Source organism: Vipera ursinii (genome assembly GCF_947247035.1).
Source record: "Vipera ursinii genome assembly, chromosome: 2".
NCBI classification, from domain to species: domain Eukaryota; kingdom Metazoa; phylum Chordata; class Lepidosauria; order Squamata; family Viperidae; genus Vipera; species Vipera ursinii.
The window spans coordinates 225,842,090-225,863,276 of record NC_139513.1 but is presented as its reverse complement, the minus strand read 5'-3'; the positions used below and the strand labels follow the sequence as shown (position 1 = coordinate 225,863,276).

Genomic DNA, 21,187 nt, shown 5'->3' with positions numbered 1-21,187 from the left:
CTATGTGTATTTTGGACAGAGGTTTCTCTATTAACTCTGCCTATGGAGATTCTGACATCCAGGTCATGGTTGCCCCAAAAGTGCTTTTTCACTTTTCAGCAGTTCGAAGATGGTTCCATACACATTTGCACCACTCAGGTGACCTTGAGGACACAGATAAACTTCCAAGTGGCCTCAATGACTCTCTAAAAGAATGCAAATGATCAGCTGGCTGCAAGGAATATAAATCCTTCCATTCCCCACTATCAAGTCAGGACTGAAGAAGCTTCTTGGATAAGAAGCGAAACGTCTTCAAAGAAAAACAAGAAAGTCCAATTGCCTCTAGAAAAACCACCTTTCAGTTTTCTATTAACAACACAATTGCATAGCCAATCAAAATTAAGTCCCACTGAGTTCAATGACCTTTAAAAATTAATCCTAACTAAGATGTATAGAAATGCAACTTTAGTCTATTAATTTATTGACCTAGTGAATTACCTTCCTGCATTAAGCACCTTCTGGAACATGTGTTACTTAAATTTCAGCCACCTACTAAAACTTTTTCTCCTACATATTATCTTACTAATGAATAAGATAGATCAATCTCCAATTATTATATATTCTGGTAATATTAAGAATTTTAGTAATCTATTTATTTAAGAAGTCCTTGGTGCTTTCTGAGCTTGGTTGTTGTTTCAGGATGTTTCATTACCTGACTAGATAACATCATCAGCCTTGATCTACATACATTCTAGTACAATCAATTTAATTCTTTTACTATCAAACTATCTACTTTCCTTGCTTTTAAAGACTTGCATTATTCTACCCTGACTGCTATAAATAAGCTTTTTAAGAAGTACAAATTAGTATACAATATTAGTGAGAAAGAACAGATTTAAAATCTAAAATTCATAACCTAGATTGCCAATATATTTTCAACACAATAATGACTACTAGAAGTCATCGGTTGCAATTATTTGATTTGTAGTAAGGTGAAAGACATACTGCTAGTAACTGAATGAAAGAAAGATCAAGTGTGACAGCACTTTTCCAAATTTAAGTGTGAAAATAGAGAGAAGGTGACTAAATCAGCACATTTATTTATTTAAGAAGGAGTGATATTTGAACCTGGACAGTTGTTAAGGTCTCTCTGCTATTTTCAGTACAAAGGCATGACTGAAAAATAAGCTAGTTTAAAGATATCCAATTCTGAAAATATTTTTTCATATCCTGATAGAACTGGTATGTTGCATCTGTTTTACTGTTCTTCATTGTAGCATATGATTTTATCATCATATTTGAGATTTTATGCATCTTTCCTATGCTTTGTCATTTTATATCATTCTATATTGCATATGTGTGTTTCGTTGCTATGTCTATTCTGGATGGGCCACCATTTTCAGAAGCAAGATATAGTTTTTTCTATAGGGGTGCATTTTCTGGAACTCTGCTCAGAAAAACTGAAGACTCAGTCCACATATGAAAAGATTAAACATTTGCCATTAGGAAGAGAATTAACTAATACTGCTAATATTAAATAGTAAAACTATTATTTTTAAAAAACAGAAATGCTCCATGACATAGATATGCTAAGGACAAAGACATTTTAGAATTAAAAACACCCAAAACTTCAAATAAAAATGGAATCTCGCTTTCTTGAAACATTACAGAAATTGACTTACATTTTTTTTATCTTCCAACTCTCTTCTTTTATCTGCATCCACTGTAACAGTAAGATACTGTGCTGGCCTCAGCGATGTGTTAGTGGAAACAGACTGATTTGTGTAACGCGATATTTTTACTGAGTACCTTTCTTCTGCTGTGTAGATTTGTTTAAGTTTTGTTTCCTTTATTACCTGTACATGAAACAAGTGAAAAGATGGATATAACAGGAAGTAGAGAAGTTATCTGCAGCTCCAGGAAGTCTAGCTGCTGCCAGCTGAGGAACTTCCTGACAGACTGAAAGGAGGTGGATGGCATATCTTTCTTTTACTCTCTTAAAGTTTGGTTAATAAAATCTTTTTTTGGCACTTCCACCATGGTTCAACTATCGTTTTTTTCCCTCTCAGCTGGCAATAGAGCTGTTCAGGAATACTTCTCACCCTTTCGATCATATTCCTAGTCTTCTCTGTTCCTACAGGAACCTCATAAATATGATACTGATGACACAGGTAATTCATCACAGGGAAGGGAGCATCGAATAACTCTCTTAAGTAAGAGAAAAATCCGTATCGGCTGAAAAAAAGAAAGAAAAGAGATACAGGTAGACAGCTTTTCTGTTACTAATTATAACATATTCCCCAAGCAATGAAGCTGAGATGGAAATGTGTGGCAGGAAGCAGTTTACATTTACTAAAATAAAAATTAGGTGTATGCAGTAGAAAAACCAAATGGAGCACTCTTTTAAAAAAGATTTTAACTGTACCATAGGCAATTGTGTTGATTTTCCTAATCAAATAAGTTGATTTTATTTACAAGTTAAAAAAAAACCTCTTTAATTTCAAAAGAAAACAACAGTAGAAAAGAAGGCATAATGCCGTTCTTGGAATATTTTTTTTATTTTTTTATTTTAATTCCATTTTAATTCCATTTTAATTCCATTTATATCCCGCCCTTCTCCGAAGACTCAGGGAAGAAAGACAGTGAAGACAGTGAAGAAAGCCAGCTGGATGGCCTTGGGCTATTCACTCTCTCTCAGCATAATCCACCTCACTGTTGTTAGGGTGGGGGATACAGGAGGAGGAAGGTGTGTTGGGTATGTTTGCCACCATGTTACTTGTAAAAATAATAAAGATGGGATACAAACAAGCTAAAAAATAAGCAAGCAAGTAGAAACAAAAAGCTATAAAAGATAAAAAAACACCCACCAAGTTAAGCACTATATATTATTTTTATGCACATTAATTTAAGTAATGTCTGATTTTAACATAGGGCTGTACTTACTACAGTTCTTCAATTGGTTTTGAAGGTCTTTTTTCAGCAAATGATTCACTAGGTGCACATACAGCATTCACTCTTAGTTTGCGATTATCCCGCATCTACAATAGGTTGCACCAATAACGAAAATGTGAATTCATAAATCTTAAAATAATAAATTTGATTATTATTAGAGTGTATTATAATATTGCCTTCTGAATCTAAGGATATTCTTTCTGCATTGCCGTTGTATACAGGCAGTCCTTGATTACCACTTGCTTCATTTAGCAACTATTTGAAGTTATGTTGATGTAAAAAAAAACACGTTCTGCAACCAATCCTCGCATTTGCGACTATCGCAGCACCCCACAGGCACGATTTCCACTAATGTGCTTCACACCTGACCTCTGACAAGTAGAGTTAATAAAGAATGTGGAAGTAAAATCTAAGTCAGTCATGTAATATCTTGCTTAATGGATTCACTTAACAACCAAAGTAGTAGTGAGGTCACAAGCACATCACGGTCATGAGATATTTCACATAGCAATCATGGCACTTAGTGACACAGTTGCTGGTACCAATTGTGGCCATGAAGCAAGGATTATCTGTATAAGATATTTAAATTGCTAAATTATATGGGTATTTTTGCTTTCTTTTTAAAAGGTAAGATTATTAACGAAAAATGGTTCACAAGTATTTGAGAATTACTAATAACTCTGTATCAGAAAGAGCACTTTTACATCTATTAAGGCAGGGGTGTCAAACTCAATTTCACTGAGGGCCACATCAGCATTGCGGTTGCCCTCAGGGGGCCGGGTGCGTATGGCCAGGGTAGGCGTCGCCTACTGGGTGGGCGTGGCTAGAGTGCGTATGGCCTACTGGGTGGGCATGGCCGGCTCTACATCGTTTGCATCAAGGGTGCCTATGGGGGCCTGGGCAGGAGTGGGGCAGGAGTGGGGCAGATCTGTGGGTCTCTGGCAGAAGGAGGGTCTCTGGGCCAGGGCCAAGGCAGTGGGGGCCGTTCCCTCACTGTTTCCAGGATGGTTTCGCGGGCCACATGAAACCACTCCGCGAGCCGGATCCGGCCCCCGGGCCTTGTGTTTGACATGTCTGTATTAAGGAGAGAGTTCTATTAAGATTGGAGACCTGCCTTAGAACTGTATTCATAAAATGGCTTGTAACGTGAACAAAAGCCCGCAATGATTAAATATCCATTTAAAAACTACTGCAATCTAACAATTAATAAAAGCACATAATGTAGGAAATAGGTTCTACTTTATTTATTGGCCACTCAAAGCATGATTATTCTAAACAAGAAATTGGTATGTTCCATCAAGTTAAGAGTAAAGAAACTCAGAGACAGAGAGAAGCCTGAAGCTTCAAATATTCATCTTTAGTGTTGAACAGAATAGATTCCCCCGCCCCATTCTACTTGCTCAACAAGATAAATTTATCAAATATATACCGTAATTATATTGCATGGGTGGAAATGCTATTTAATGAAGTATTCTTAGAGCTATTATAATGCCAGTAATACACATGGTGCTGGATGCCACAGAGCCTAATTATTATTAAGTCTCCTACACCACCAGTTTTTAATCATGTGAACAGATCTTTACCTCTTTTAAAAATATTTCCATATCTTCCTTCATTTCAAAGACAAAGGCCTTCATGTCATTAGCAGAAATGTGATTTTCTACATATTTAGCGTGTTTATTATCTTTCATATTGATCTGTAAAAGAAGAAACTAGAGTTACAAAAAGAATTGCATTTTAAAAATCCAAAACCAGTTTTTTTAAAATAATGTGCACCATTCCCTCCACATAATATGCTGCTATAGAACAATCATTCATGATTGTAAAAAGCAAACTGTTCTCCAACAAGACCTATACTGAACAGTACCCATTAAGGAAAATTGTTATACTTTGTATTGTAACCATGAATGCAACAGAAGCCCTCTCCCCAACCACTCAACAGGTTACAATTTGAGGACCACCCGGAGGCTCCAACTGGTACAGAATGCAGCCGCGAGAGTTGTGTTGGGAGTCTCCTGATACTCCCATGTTACACCTCTGCTCCGTGAGCTGCATTGGTTACCAGTTGTCTTCCGGGTGAGATTCAAGGTACTAGTAATGGTGTTTAAAGCCCTACATGGCAGGGGTCTGGAGTACCTTAGGGAACACCTGCTGCCGGCATCAACTTCCCTCCGCCCTGTGCGTTCCCACAGAGAGGGCCTCCTCAGGGTGCCACCGGTCAGAGAATGTCGATTGGTGGCCCCCAGGGGGAGATCCTTCTCTGTGGGCGTCCCGGAACTATGGAATCAGTTACCGGTTAAGCTCCGGACGGCGCCCAATCTTCGCTTTCGCCGCGATCTAAAAACATACTTGTTCGAACAAGCCGGCCTGGCCTGATGGGGGATTGGTGGGGTTTTTACTGTATTTTATTGGGGTTTTACTATGTATTAATTTTTTTTTTAGTGGGCATGTATTTAATCATTTTTTTAACTTTTGTAATTCTGTGTTTTTTATTCTTGCCCTGTTCACCGCCCTGAGTCCTTCGGGAGAAGGGCGGTATAGAAATATTAATAAATTAAATTAAGCTTGTAAGCCGCCCTGAGTCTTCGGAGAAGGGCGGGATATAAATGTAATAAAATAAATAAATAAATAAATAAATAAATAGATAAATAAATTAAATTATTACCTTCACGTAACAAGCATATCATCTCAAAATTAAATAATTAAAAATGTTAATATATCAGAATTATGACATTTTTGTGAATATTTATTTATAACACAGGCATATAATAAAGTATCAGAACAAAAATCTTTGGTTCTAAATTTTTTTGTACTTAAGTTTCATGAGACAAATTATACTGACATAGCTAACTTAAGATGTCAAAATACACATATCCCAGTTGATAATAAAATAACGGATTGTTTAGAAAAGGTTTTAAAAATAAGATTATAACGGAAGTAATGATTAAATTTTAGTAATAATATTAAAGTGAATCAGCTTACTGAAAGCAACACAGGGTCACAGACGCTTCTTTTAAATTGCCCTCTGTTCTGTCTTAGCCACATAAGAGCATCGTGTGTATCTTGGAATCTCCCTTTCAGCTTCTCTTCCTTCATATTCATCAGATTTTCAAATTGAGCAATGCGGTCTGCAATACCTGTAATTTTAATAACCCCTGAAATATTTACTGTAATATATGATTACAAATATAGCCCCCCTCCCATTTTACTAATAGATTGCGAAAAGATACTTAATTGGATATTTTTCTGCTCTTCTAACAAGCAGAAATTACAAGAAATTAATGGAGACTTATGAACTATTCCTGTGAGATCATCCAACAAGAGTTGCTGAATTTCCACCAGAAAATAAATGTATAGTAAGTGCTATTCAAAAGATGTCTCAGAATCTAGCTCTCATAGCAATAGCCAATCTTTTCCTCAACAGTATAAATTATAACTAGAGAATAAGACAAAATCCAAAGATGTATTTATATGCTTATATAAATCTCATTCCCCAAAGCTATTCCCCAACATCTAGCAAGCCTTAGAATTTCTAAGAATATTCCATAAAGAACCATAATATGAAAAAATGAATATTAAAGATACTTAGACAGAAATGCTTGGTTGATACCAGGATCCAAAGTTTAGTAAATAAACTGCTTGGATCCTGCCATGGAACAGGTAAGAGGAACATCATATTTTCTTTCTGGACAGAGTAGGCAAGTTGTTAATTTTCAATATCTTTATTTGTTTGGAACTCAGGTTGTATGAATAGCAAAAAATATACTTTAGCACCTTTACCTTGTCTTTCTTTTAGCAAGTTATCCCTTTCTCTGTGCAGATCATTTAATTCACCATCAATATTTGCCTTCTCTTCTTCCAACTGTCTAAGGTTGGCATTAAGAGAATTCATTAAAGGCTGAATGTTCTCAGCATTTTCTGTGTTTCTAAGCTCATTGGTCCAGTCTTCTATCATCTTACGAGTGTTTTGTATTCTCTTCTGCCGATCCATTTCTGCCTCTCTTTTCATCCTTAAAGCTAGTTTAATATCTTCAATCTAAAAAATGCATAGAAACACTTTCCAGAAATGTCAATAAAAAAGTAAGTTTCCATTATAAAATAGCAAAGAAAAATGGCAAAGACTTGTTATTTTAGTTAGTCTTGTTACCACAATGAAAGTTGTTTTCTGTACAAACTCTGTCTGCGCCAGCCCACAGTAAGCTTGCCCAGACAAGGGGAAATAAAGACTAAAGCAAGTTGATAGAATTAAAAAGTGCTTTGCCTGGGTGATGTACATAAACTCATCTATCATTTTAGTGGGGCACGTATTACACTTTAAAACTCCTGAAGTAAAATTTGCAGTGATTATTGTCACGGTAAAATTCAACATTTATATTCTTGAATATTGTGACAAGACTGAATGATTAATACTGCAGACTGCCATTCATAAATTGGACTCTTCTTCCCACCTCACTCCACTGAGGTTGACGTTTGGGTGATAAGTGAGATCAGAGAGGAACAAGAACCTATTTTGTCAGGTCTATCAGCAAAACCATGCTACTACAGCTAGGTCACAGGTCTGCAACCCGCGGCTCCGGAGCATCCCGTTCCTCTGCCATGTGCAGTCCAAAAAAAAAAAAAGGGACAAAAAAAGGTCAACCAATCAATTCAAATATGCAGGGTAGGTGCACATCTCGCCTTGGCTCCACTATTGTCAAACCCTATTCTGCGCATGCGCACATGTATGCACATGTGCACACATTTTTTGCAGCTCCCAGTTTTTCCTTTTGTGAGGGAACCGGTTCCGAGTGGCTCTTTCACTGTTTCAGGTTGCTGACCCCTGAGCTAGGTAAAGGTAAGGTAAAGGTTCCCCCGCACATGCGTGCTAGTCATTTCCGACTCTAGGGGCCAGTGCTCATCTCCCTTTCAAAGCTGAAGAGCCAGTGCTTGTCCGAGGACATCTCCGTGGTCATGTGGCCGGCATGACTAGAACGCTGTTACCTTCCCACTGTAATGGTCCCTATTTTTCTACTTGCATTTTTACGTGCTTTCAAACTGCTAGGTTGGCAGAAGCTGGGAAGAGTAACAGGCGCTCACTCTGCTACGCGGCACTCGGGATTTGACCAGCCAAACTGCCGACCTTCTGATCGACAAGCTCAGCGTCCCAACCATTCAGTAATTTTTCAAGGGTTACAGTGCCGCTGAACAAGAAGACTTACAATGCTTCCTCATATATATACATATGTATACATATACATATATACATACACAAAAGGGACGCAGTGGCTCAGTGGGTTAGGACGCTGAGCTTGTTGATCAGAAGGTCGGCAGTTTGGCGGGTCAAATCCCAAGTGCCGCGTAACAGAGTGAGTGCCTGTTACTTGTCCCAGCTTCTGCCAACCTAGCAATTCGAAAGCACATAAAAATGCAAGCAGAAAAATAGGGACCACTACGGTGGGAAGGTAACAGCGTTCCATGCGCCTTTGGCGTATAGTCATGCCGGCCACATGACCACGGAGACGTCCTCGGACAAGCGCTGGCTCTTCGGCTTTGAAACGGAGATGAGCACCGGCCCCTAGAGTTGGAAACGACTAGCATGTATGTGCAGGGGAACCTTTACCTTTACATACATATACACACACACACACGTATGTATGTATGTATGTATGTATGTATGTATGTATGTATATATAATTTTTGATTGCTCATCTTACCACAGGGTTGCACCTGTCACAGCATCCTTGCAGTTATGTGATTACAATTTAGGTGCTTGGTAACCAACTCACACTTATGAAAATTGCTGCATCCTGTGGTCATGTGATTGCCTTTTGTGATCTTCGCTGCTGGCTTCCAACAAGCAAAATCAATGGGTGATCACAAATGGTGATCACATGACCATAGAATGCTGCAATCACACAGGATTCACCTAATGATGGCAACTGGAACTACTGCAATTGCCACCATAAGCTGGCGTGGTCACATGATATTGCACTTTACAACATCTCTTAGCAATGGAGTTGCCAGTCACAATTACCAGTGTTAAGTGAGACTACCTACAATTACCTTAAAGTCAAAATTTTTAAGGGAGAAAAAAACTTACTTGTTTGTCTTTTTTCTCCAAAGCATCCTGTTGCTGTTTACATTTCTGAGATGTTTCTTTGATGGCTGCAATCTACGGTATATATAAGAGAATTTTAACTTAGCATTGTGTTCTAGTTAGTGAATTCATCAACTAATATAGCACCAGAAAGCATGAGCTTGCCACATTTTTTAATGTGAACAGACTGCATATAGTTTGTTCTTTACAGTTCTTTATAGTTCATGGAGAATAATCGCCACTTGATACAAAACTGTAAACTATTATTGTAGAGTTTATCAACTGCAGTTTGAACAGCTGAAGTCTTATGGAGCCATTTTAAGGATTCAACATATACTGGAAATATTTATTAAGAACATGATTTCTATTCTGGTAACAGTTATAGCTACTGGACTGCAACCAAATTTCTGTTTTTTTCACATTCAGTAATGCACTGAGATATCATAGACTTCCACAAATAGGAAAATAACAGTGAATACCTTTAAAAGAATGGCGGGCAGAAGTTTACATGCATTTGTTCAAGGTTTCAACCAGCACTCTAATACTAAAAATTGGAATTAGTTAGCGATCCTATTTAAAAAGCCGATGTTCTGGTTTGTTGAATTAGAAATTCAGTCAATCTATGATTTCCAAGTCCCAGGGCTGTAGAGCACATTTGGTGGTTTAAATTCTGCTAAAAATAGTTATTGCTTTATCTTAGCAATGTTCAAGTACTGTGATTAATTAGATTATCAATTTGACATCCAGAATGCTTTTCCATAGCGCATTAGTCTTGAAATGTGGACTTGTTGGAAAGCTAAAGTGCATGGAATCTTTGCTTCTTCTATTTTAACCCTGAGTTTTTTATAAGCCGTTTTAATTTTAAATTTCATGACGACCAGCTACATTCCTATAACTTTTGTATGTGTATTAATCATTTTGACTTCTATATGCAAAAGTGATACAATAAATGTAAAACATGCCTTTTCCTTGATTTTGTCTTCCAGTTCTGTACATTGCTTCTCAGCTTCTCTGATCTCATGAATCATAGGAGCCTGGGTCTGTCTCATTGTTTTTAATTCTTCTTTCTGTCTATCTCGGGTTTTTTTAGCCTCTTCATACAGCTTCCGTGTTTCTTCATATATCTAAAAAGCAATGCGTGCAAAGTAATTAGTGACGGTGCACAAACTGTAGGATCACGCTATCTGATTTTGCTACTTTGCTCACATTTAATATTTATATAATTACTATACATTAGTTTGAACCAGAATAGCCTACTTAGCAAAAGAAAAACACAACCGACATCAGGGGACCACCAGATGGAGGAATGCTGCTTTATACTGCACTATTAACTAAATTTTTATTTGACATTATGATCAGAATTACAACACTGCACAAAATTTAAACACCTGAAAATTTTTACAGTGAGACTGCTGTTTTTAATATATGCACAATTGTTTGCTTTTTAACATGAACCACTTGTTGGTATATATACACAACAAATATGGATGTCTTGTAAAGTTTCCTTTTTCTGATGTTTAAAACGGTTTATTTCTGTCAAGGCGATGCATTAAATATCAATACATTTCTCAAACAAGCTGAAGGAAACAATGTAGCATTTTAAAAGTATCATGAATTTAATTTGGGGATTATCATTTCAAAGGTATTTTTCTTACTTTTTTTAAAAAAAAAGAACAGCAGATTGATGCTGTATAAATCATTTTCAAGGATTAAATTTAATGTAGCTAATCAAATTCTGGGCTCAGACCTTTTTTGGAGTATTCAATAATGTTTACTTAAATGGGCATATTTCAGTTTGCATGAATATTGAATCAAAGAAGCAGTCAAATTTTAAAATATTACAACAAAATGAAATACTATGACTTTAAAATTGTGTTCAAGCTATTTAAAGTGGGAGCGGCATAATGTTTTTCTTGCATTAAAAAAAACCCTAATACAATCAGAGAATTGAAGCAGATGGTGGGTTAATCTGTTTTGGTTTGCCACAACAGAGAAATCATCTCACTTTTGCAACATATGACTCTAGAGAAAACAAGTGAGAATCCATACTAAAAACATTGTAAAGAACATTATAAATCTAAATCAACAGATTTCACAAGAAAGGGAACCTCTGTCTTCAGCAAGGAATTTAGACTGTTTATTTCTATTCTTACAATTCAGTCATAAAATAGACTGAAAAGATATCCTTATATAGAGTAGGATTTCCAAAACATTAATCAAAAATAAAAAATCATCAAAGAAGACAGTAGCCAAACAATTCCATAAACTACTATTATAGAATTACCAGTTCCCCTGAAACTGAGTTCAACTTTACCTTTGTGTGATTTATTAAACAATTTAATTTTTTTTCCTACCGTTTTAAAATGCTCAAATCAAGTTGCAGGATGAAAAAAAAAATCTTAACTAAATTGCAAGACAAGAAGAATTTGAGGAGCTACTTATTAAATGCAAATTGGGGGGAGGGGAGAAAAAAGTGAATTTTTCATAATTTCATTTTGAAAATGTTACTAATTTATAATTTATTCCAGATTTGATAATCATGGAAATTAGCAAAAAGGTATATTTAAAACACATACCAACAGTTTATAATCTCCCTTTTTGTTATCTTAGGCAGACATTTGTTAGACAAAATACAAATTGCAGATAGTTGACATTTGATCAACTTCCCCACTTCGCTCCAATTCTTTCTTGCTATATTAGCCTTGCTTTTGTTCATGTGTATATCAGTATGTATTTGTGTTTAAAAATACGTTTTCAAATCTTTTTTAAAATTAAGAACTTACCACCCATGGCCTTTTTTTCTCAAGCATTGCAATTGAATCTAGATGGTGCTGACGTTCATGATATCGCTCCACATCTTGCTTATATCTTTCGTTCTTTTGCTTCATTTTTTCTAGATTGCTATTTTTTTCCGTGCATGAATTCTGTCAGCACATATATTTTAAATTATTTACAAGACTAAATTAACCAAGATAACTCTCAGGTTATTGTTCTACCATCTACTTCACTCAATTATGAACATTAGAAGAACAGAATTAGTATTAATACAAATGGTAATTTTATCTTCAAAATACAACTTATTTTGCAGTGTGCAGGTTAAAAACAGAAATGTCAATGGGGTTGTAGTCACAGAAATTATCACTAGATTGTAGTCAGTTATTTGCTCTCAATTTCCACTTGCTGAATGGGAGAGGCAATTTTTTAACAATTCTCCCTCCATTTGGAGGAGTCCTCCATTCCCTACTGGCATTGAGGGAAATCTTCACTGGATCAATCAACATTCCAGCAAAGGGACACCACTTGATACAACCCAATATACCACAGGTCGGCAACCTGCGGCTCCGGAGCCGCATGCGGCTCTTTGAGCCGTCTCTTGCGGCTCCCAGCCGCCCGGTGCGCGCGCACCTCTTCCAACGGGCAGTGGTGCGCGCGCACCTCTCCAAATGGAGAGTGGCACCGCCCGTTTGGAGAGGTGCACGCGCACCTCCCCGAATGGGCGGAGGTGCGCGCGCACCTCCCCAAACCTTTGGAGAGGTGCGCGCGTACCTCTGCGCGAATGGGCAGCGGTGCCGCTCTTTCAGGAAGCCCGCCGCGGCCCGTCTGTGAAGCTGCCGAAAGCGGCAGCTTAGCAGAAGGGCCGCGGCAGCTTCCGCAAAGAGCGGCGCCCCTGCCCATTCCGAGAGGTGCGCGCGCACCTCTCCGAACGACCGGAGGTGCGCGCGTACCTCCGCGCGAATGGGCAGCGGTGCCACTCTTTCAGGAAGCCCGCCGCGGCCCGTCTGTGAAGCTGCCGAAAGCGGCAGCTTAGCAGACGGGCCGTGGCAGCTTCCGCAAAGAGCGGCGCCCCTGCCCATTCCGAGAGGTGCGCGCGCACCTCTCCGAACGACCGGAGGTGCGCACGCACCTCTCGGAATGGGCAGGGGCGCCGCTCTTTGCGGAAGCTGCCGCGGCCCGTCTGCTAAGCTGCCGCTTTCGGCAGCTTCACAGACGGGCCGCGGCGGGCTTCCTGAAAGAGCGGCACCGCTGCCCATTCGCGCGGAGGTACGCGCGCACCTCCGGTCGTTCGGAGAGGTGCGCGCGCACCTCTCGGAATGGGCAGGGGCGCCGCTCTTTGCGGAAGCTGCCACGGCCCGTCTGCAAAGCTGCCGAAAGCGGCAGCTTTGCAGACGGGCCGTCGCCATCAGGCAACCGGGAACCGGTTCCATCTCATTTTTTAAAAAATGGCAGCCGCGTGCGTCCGCGCATGCGCAAAAAACCTTTTTGCGCATGCGCGTGCATGGACACACGCACGCGGCTCCCTCTTTTTTTAATTTGTGATGGAACCGGTTCCCAGTGGCTCTTTTTCTTTTTTAGGTTGCCGACCCCTGCAATATACCATTGAATATAATGCAGAAAAATTCATCATAACTAGATTTCCTGGTCTTTGCTTTGAATCAGCTCAGAACCATAGAAATGTGTTAACAGAAGCCAAATATTTACTGTATTGAATGAAAACGTTCAATCAATAATATTATATATACAGTTAGTCCTCAACTTACAACCACAACTGAGCCCAAAATTTTCATTGCTCAGTAGGCAGTTTTTAAGTGAGTTTTGTTACAGTTGCTAAATGAATCATTGTAGTTGTTAAATGAATCATGCGGTCATTAAGCAAATCTGTCTTCTCCCATTCACTTTGCTTGTCGGAAGCCTGCTGGGAAGGTTACAAATGGTGATGGCATGACCAGGGCCAGTGCAATTGTCGTTAAGGATAGGCCAATTGCCAAGTGCCTGAATTTTGAACATGTGACCAGGAGGATGCTGCAAATGGTCATAAGTGTGAAAACCAGTCATAAGTCACTTTTTTCAGTGGTGTTGTCGAACGATCACTAAAGAAATGGTTGCAAACCAAGGACTACCTGTATTTTCTATTTATTAATGGACATTCATATTTCCTTTTTTATTTTCCCATTAAAAAATTAACATAATTCTTAATTCTGTCTCTTAATAATTTATAACTGGAATTAACAAGATATCCCCTCAACCAAATTCTCACCCCCAACTTTAACTACGGTATATTTAAATATTATATTGATAGTTATGTTAACATAATTGAGATTTTACTTGGCAGCATTACTAATAAGAACTATGATTAATTTTCAAAAATGATGTAATTTCATCTTAATTTTTTTTTAAAAAGTTGGGTAAAATGACTAATTTTTTAAATCTATGAAATAAATAGTAAATAAATACAAAATAGTTTTTACAAGAATCTATTGATGTGGATAGCTATAAATAATACCTTAAATAAATACAATTTTTCCATGATAGGAAAGCATTAAAAATATATCAAGCTATTTCATAATTATCAAAATAGCAAAATGATATTTCAATAGAATAATTGTAATTAATATAAAATATAAAATCTAATAACCATGATTTCCAGCCATCCAACATACTTGTTTAAATAAAATGCAACAAACTCATTTGCAGAGATTATGCATTCCCCCTCATCAAACTTCAAGTAATCATGGTTATCTATAGAAAACCAATTTCCCAATAAATTACCGCAAAACATAACAGAACGATCCATATATATTGACAATTAAAATGAATGTCATACAGTTTTGCTGTACTGCAAGACATTTTGAAAGCGTTATTGTAACATAAAGTAAAAATACTATAAACAAACAGTAGTACAGTGCTGCTATATCTCCCTGGACATTTACTCATTACTTATTCCTAGGGACTAAGGTGTAAAGGAAAGAAAACATTTTAGTCTTTCTGAAGCCTTAACAGTTTTTTTTTTCTTATTTGATAATAATACAGATTTATAAGTTTTTTGTAAACTAATTATTTCTACTCATCAACTATATATCTTTAGATTTTAGTATTTTGCTTTTTTGTGGGTATATTTTATTCTTTATCCTATACAATTATTTTTAGTGTTGTCTTTTGTGTTTCATTTCTTTTGTATTTTTTGTGATTTTTTTGTTATAAAATACAATAAACAGGAAAAAAGAAAAAGAAAAAGTTTTTCTGAGGAACAAAGACAGAATCAGCAATCATTAAAGAAACGTCAATTGTTTGGGTTTTTTTTTAATCTAAGGTAGTTTTTAAAAAAAGCTAGAAAGAAGACACACAATAAGCAAAGAATAAAAGCTGCAAGAAACAAAGCCAATAAGCCAAGATAATACCATGCACGCTCTTCCAATTAAAGTCATACATATTTTCAATAAAAGAAGGAAATTTATCTTGCACATTCTTAGAACTTAACAAACCCAATATTTATCTTATACAATACATATTAGACTCTTACTTCAAGTTCTCGCTCCCTCTGCCTGAAGTTTTTGAGATCACAGTGAAATTTGTACATCTCTGGTGGACCAATTGATTTCTCTGTAGCTTCAAGCAACTCAATTCTGGACAATTTTGCAAATTCTCCAACTTTATCCTGCAAAGCAGATTTGCAGTATTTTATGCGTATAAATGCATTCAATTATATTTTACGTTAAAAGACATGAACTTTGAATGAATATAAATATCCAGCTATTTTTAGTTCTTCCCAACTAGTAGCCAACACACAGCAGTTTTGGTAGGCTCTGGACAACAACCTTTGCATCTATATGTTAACACATTTACCTTAAACAAGGCTTTTGAACACTGATTCTCCACCTTACCAGCAGAAGGTATTCTATTGCCAAAATATAGTTCCCACGCAGCTTTGGAATGCTGGAATCAGAGAAAAACCTGCAAAGGTTGTGGGCAGAATGGTGTTTCAGCTGCTACAGATGGTCCTATGGTTTTCACTGTGATAGCAGCAGCATATTTCACATATAGGCAAGTCAGTCAGCTGAGGTTAAATAACAGTATGCTCTGTGAATGATTTCACACTCCTCACAGAGCACTAGACTGTAGCCAAGACATATCTACTGCAGAAGTTCAATATACAAGAAATCTTCTATTTACGGTAGTACCATTCAGAGAAAATACTTCAATTATGTTAATATAAATGAGAGAAGTCTAATAAATCAAAAAACCATAAAACTGGAAGGGGCCATTTATGTTATTCAATTCCCTACTGATGCAAGGATTCATATTAAAACAATTCAAAAAGAAGGCTATTCAATTTCTGCTTGAAAACACCCAGTGAAGGGAAGTAACTAGTTTGTCTAACTGGTTTCCCTGTCAAGCTACTTTTATATTACAACAATTTTTCCTAACATTTATTCATAATCACTTTCCTGTCTTTTAATTCTATTATCATGTCGTGCACACATTGGAATGAAAGAGGTGGTACTATAAAGATTACTGTTTTCATAACTTATCCTATTGTTATCTAATAGCTAATATCAGGAAGTAAGCATTTATCTTGCACGCAATTTTTCATATCATTACATCCTTTATTATTTCATTTATTGAAACTGTTAATATTTATATTTTCTTTAAAATGAAAAGTATTCATACCTGTGGAAGAAACTGGCACAGATTGCCCACTTGAATATTTAAAGCTGAGACTTGTTCCTCCACTATTTTGAGAGTGCAGGGGGCTTTATTAAGAAACCAAGTTGACTGGTTGTTTGATACAGAAATTTCTCGTGTGATAATAATATTGTTGGGCTTCTTATGCCTAATGACCAGAAAATAATTGTTACATATTACTTTAGGCCATGGTACTATTGTATAATAGTACTGTATAAATATTAAAATAATGTATCAATAACATTATTTTTTCAAGTACAGGTAGTCCTCGACTTACTACAAGTGAGCTTAAAATTTCTGTTGCTAACTGAGACACTTATTGAGTTTTGCCTCATTTTATGACCTTTCTTGCCACAGTTATTAAGTGAATTACTGAAGTTGTTAAGTTAGTAACATGACTGTTAAGTGAATCTGGCTTCCCTATTGACTTTGCTAATCAGACGGACGCAACAGGTGATCATATGACCCCAGGACACTGCAACCATCATAAATATGAGTCAGTTGCCAAGGGACTGAATTTTGATTACGTGCCCATGTGGATGCTACAATGGTCATAAGTGTGAAAAACAGTCATAAGTCACTTTTTTCAGTGCCATTGTAACTTCAGTCACTAAACTGTTGTAAGTCGAGGACTACCTGTACACTTGTGAAAACAGGCTTATAAACAAGTCTCATTACTCACACCTCAATTTCAACTGTTCCTTTATTGCAACCTCGCTTCACATAATGACCAACCTGAACAAAAGGAAAAGATACATAGAGAGCCTTAATTTATAAATATTGCATATCAGTTATGAAATGCCTAAACAGTAGAACTGTTTATTACAAATTAGGACAGGATATTAGTGAAATGAAAAAAGAATGCAGAGGAAAGTAAGCATAATGAAGTATCATTTTTGGTTACCTAAACTCAACATACAATCTAGCAGCACTTAGCTCTCTAAGTCATGGCAGAAATCATAACTGCCAGTACAGTACAGTATTTACAGCAACATATGCTGTAAATGGCATAAAAGTAAAAAGACCAGAATTTAATATTTAGTCACCTTTGAAATCATCACAGTTAAAACAATCCAGCAGATGCAATACAGTATTGGCATAACAAAGGAGAGAGGTGAATTAAGGAGTAACACCCTAGGACAGGGGTCGGCAACCTCGGCTCTTTTATGACTCGTGGACTTCAACTCCCAGAATTCCTGAGCCAGCATAGCATAGCTGGCTCAGGAATTCTGGGAGCTGAAGTCCACGAGTCATAAAAGAGCCGAGGTTGCCGACCCCTGCCCTAGGACAACAAAACATTCCAGAGATGAAAGTTATTTAGAAAAAAAAGTACACAAAATAAACCAGCCTCTCTCCTGGTTCTGTTAATCAAGTAATGCCTTCTAGTAGGAACTAGATAGCAGGTTGCCTTTGTTGTGGCAACTATCCTCTAGAACAGCATCCCCCTTGAAGTTCAGATGACCCCTAATATAATTATTTTTACAGATCATTAAAAACGTGGTTTTTCCACCAGACCTCGGTTTAGAATGAGAAGGGATCCTTTTTATCTGTTTTATTTCTGCTGGTGGCAAAAGATGATGCAAAAGATGATACATCCCGATGATGCTATCTTTCAGTTAAATATGATTAATTAATATCAAAAATTATGCCTGGAACACAATGCATTAAATTTATTATACCAAGGACCATCATTTATTTGCGATATATTATACTGAAATTATTTTATACAACTTAAAGATATGTACCCTAAAAGAAGTCCAAATTATATCGTATGATTCCAAACAAAACAAAACCAAATCCTCACCTTGTCAGCTCGTCCTATAAAGGAAGGTTTTCCTGCCAATCCAAGGCATATTGCACATACAATGCTTGATTTACCTGTCCCATTAGCTCCCACTATCATATTTAGATGGGGGCCTGGAAACACCACACAGTTATCATAGGTTCTGAAAAATCAATTTTTAAAAAAGAAATGTTTATAAGAAAGTTATTTGTAAAAATAAAGAAGCAGAATTTATGTTATCAATAGTTCTATTTTCCCCCCATTTTTTCACTACTGTTTTGAGTGCTCACCAAAGTAGAAAGACAGCAAAGACAGCAAAGAAAGAAGCTATTTTAAAATAATTTGACTTTTAAATTTTAGCTCAGAAACAGAGCAAAATAAAATCCTATCCTACGAAGTTTATCGAAGAACGAAGAAATTAATGTCTAAACTGAAACAAGAATCCCATCTAAAGCTAACTTTTCAATGCCAATCTGTTAATCATCAAATGTTTGCAACACCTCCCTTGTAGGTGAGAGTTATATCTACATCTTTTAAGGGGAAAGATAAATGTAGGGGGATGTAATATTTTTATGGTGTGAAGAAAGTGAACAAGAACTTTTTCATTGTGAATCATGTGTCAATTCACTCTCATAGTAGAACACTGGGCACACACTTGGGCAACTGACAATAAAGGTTGTCAGTCAATCATTATGGCTAATTATTAGCTCCAGTACCAGGGGCAATAAGCCTCTCAATACCAATTACTGAGAAATAGGAGCAGAAAATAGGTATTATTTAGCTTTGATTACAGACTAACAGTGAATATTTGGTTTGCTAGTAGAGGATGAAAATGTTTAAATGCCACGAAGAAGAGGGGGTCAGGTTATTTTCCAATAACGCAAAGGACGCAAAGCAGAAGAAACAAGGAATGGAAACTAATCAAGGAGAGAAGCAACCTGGGATTAAGGAGAAACTTCCTAACAGTGAGAACAATTAACCAGTGCAGGGGTGTCAAACTCAATTTCATTGAGGGCCTCATCAGCATTGCAGTTGCCCTCAAGGGGCCGGGTGGGTATGGCCTGGGTGGGCATGGCCTACTGGGTGGGCGTGGCTAGAGTGCGTATGGCCTACTGGGTGGGCGTGGCCAGCTCTACATCGTTCGCATCAAGGGTGCCTGTGGGGGCCTGGGCAGGAGTGGGACAGATCTGAGGGTCTCTGGGCCAAGGCAGTGGGGGTCGTTCCCTCAGTGTTTCCAGGATGGCTTCGCGGGCCACATGAAACCACTTCGCGGGCCGGATCTGGCCCCCGGGCCTTGTGTTTGACATGTCTGAACCAGTGGAACAGCTTTGCCTTCAGAAATCGTGGGCGCTCTATCATTGGAGGTTTTTCAGACAGCCACTTGTCTGAAATGGTTTAGGGCAGGGGTAGGCAAGCTCAGCTCTTTTAGGACTCATGGACTTCAACTCCCAGAATTCCTGAGCCAGCCAAGCTGGCTCAGGAATTCTGGGAGTTGAAGTCCATGAGTCCTAAAAGAGCCGAGCTTGCCTACCCCTGGTTTAGGGTCTCCTGCCTGAGCAGGGGGTTGGACTAGAAAATCTCTAAAGGTCCCTTCCAGCTTTATTCTGATTGACTGACTCCCTGGTTCCCCACTTCCTGAGGGAAGATGAGAGTTTCGTATAGATGACCAGTGGGGCATGACTGCAGAGGGGGCAAGGGCAAACCAGAAACCTACATAGACCATTTCTATACACTACGACTCTCTCTCTTTGCGACTTCAAGCAATTACTCCCTTTCCGTTTAAACGCAATAGAACATTTAGGATGCTCTCAGGATCTGAGGTAAAGCGTAATAACGATGAGCCTGATTTTCCGACGGGGCAACTACTGCTGATAAGAAGCCATTAAGGCCCTTCTTGGATTTAGGGTAAGCAAGAGTGAGAGCGCCCGGGCAAAACACCATATAGGGATACCGAAGAACCCGCGGGGGCCACCGCGAGCCCTCTGGGAGCGGGGAAAAACTTTTCCGAGAAAATAGAAAACCCCGCCTCTCGGCCTTGAAAGAAGCCACGCCCACCGTGCCTCATTTTTTTTTCCTCCCCCCGCCGTTATTGGCCAGCCGTACAGCAGCTGCCCGTGTGCCTTTCCCACTCACAGGAAGTTTTCCATGGAGATTCTCACGATAGCGCCCTCGACGAACGGTGTATTTGCGCTTCGTCGATCGTCCGATCGCGGCTGGCTTTCCTTCGAGGTTCGTTTACTGAGGCGATTCTTGCCCCCGCTGCTCCCCGCCTCAGTTTCTTCCGATTTACGCTTACCAGAGGCCGCCATCTTTGCCGCCTCCCGCAACAACTAGCGTGAATTCTAAGGGCTAAGGGCAAAGCGACAGTGCGCGCTCGTTTCCCATTGGTTGCTCTGACTTCTCGTTGGGCTGCCGGCGTATGTCATTGGTTACCACAGTCTTCCGTCTCGTGAGTGTTTCCGTTAGAAAAAAAATAGGACACCATTTCCTCATTCTGTCGCATACCGGCCGGGGAGGAAGCTCGGAAAATCTCAATGTCTATTGGATGGTGAGAAAAAAAGGGCGGGAACGAGCATTTTCACTGGGCGCGAAAAAGCCGTGGGGCGTTTCTTTGTCAAACCTTGAGTTGTTCTGGTCGCAGTTGTATAAATCAAGCTTTATTCCCTAATAATTTGCAGTGGACATTTTAAGTACATTACGAATTAGGATTAGTAGATTTGGGGTTCAGAAACTTGCTCTCCTGCTACCTAGCGGTCGTCGCAATGTATGCGAGCGAGAATTTGTGGCCCTCATAGAAAAAGCCTCTCACTGATGAACTAAAAGTAGTTGCTGATGGTTTTTAGGAAAGAAGGTAGCCACTAGTTGGGAGCAGAAAAAATGAATATCCTGTGCAAAACTAACCAAGAATAATGTCGAGGGCTTCTCTACCGAACTAT

At 38.4% G+C, this 21,187-nt stretch overlaps 1 protein-coding gene across 2 annotated transcripts in view; it reads right to left on the bottom strand.

Moving 5' to 3' along the window:
• The window catches only part of SMC5 (structural maintenance of chromosomes 5), a 48,307-nt gene extending 27,381 nt beyond the window's left edge, over positions 1 to 20,926 (bottom strand). For both annotated transcript variants that reach the window (XR_014491441.1, XM_083354527.1), the window contains exons 1-14: positions 20,385 to 20,926; positions 18,273 to 18,414; positions 17,151 to 17,203; positions 16,454 to 16,616; positions 15,306 to 15,440; positions 11,791 to 11,931; positions 9,970 to 10,131; positions 9,011 to 9,082; positions 6,712 to 6,967; positions 5,914 to 6,068; positions 4,515 to 4,628; positions 2,923 to 3,017; positions 2,082 to 2,214; positions 1,662 to 1,835 (exon numbers count right to left, since the gene is read on the bottom strand). Coding sequence is in view for 1 of the 2 variants with exons in the window: in XM_083354527.1 (XP_083210653.1) it covers positions 1,662 to 1,835; positions 2,082 to 2,214; positions 2,923 to 3,017; positions 4,515 to 4,628; positions 5,914 to 6,068; positions 6,712 to 6,967; positions 9,011 to 9,082; positions 9,970 to 10,131; positions 11,791 to 11,931; positions 15,306 to 15,440; positions 16,454 to 16,616; positions 17,151 to 17,203; positions 18,273 to 18,414; positions 20,385 to 20,560 (1,971 nt within the window). In the remaining variant the exon portion in view is untranslated. The remainder of the gene's footprint in view (positions 1 to 1,661; positions 1,836 to 2,081; positions 2,215 to 2,922; positions 3,018 to 4,514; positions 4,629 to 5,913; positions 6,069 to 6,711; positions 6,968 to 9,010; positions 9,083 to 9,969; positions 10,132 to 11,790; positions 11,932 to 15,305; positions 15,441 to 16,453; positions 16,617 to 17,150; positions 17,204 to 18,272; positions 18,415 to 20,384) is intronic.
• Positions 20,927 to 21,187: the final 261 nt, after the last annotated feature.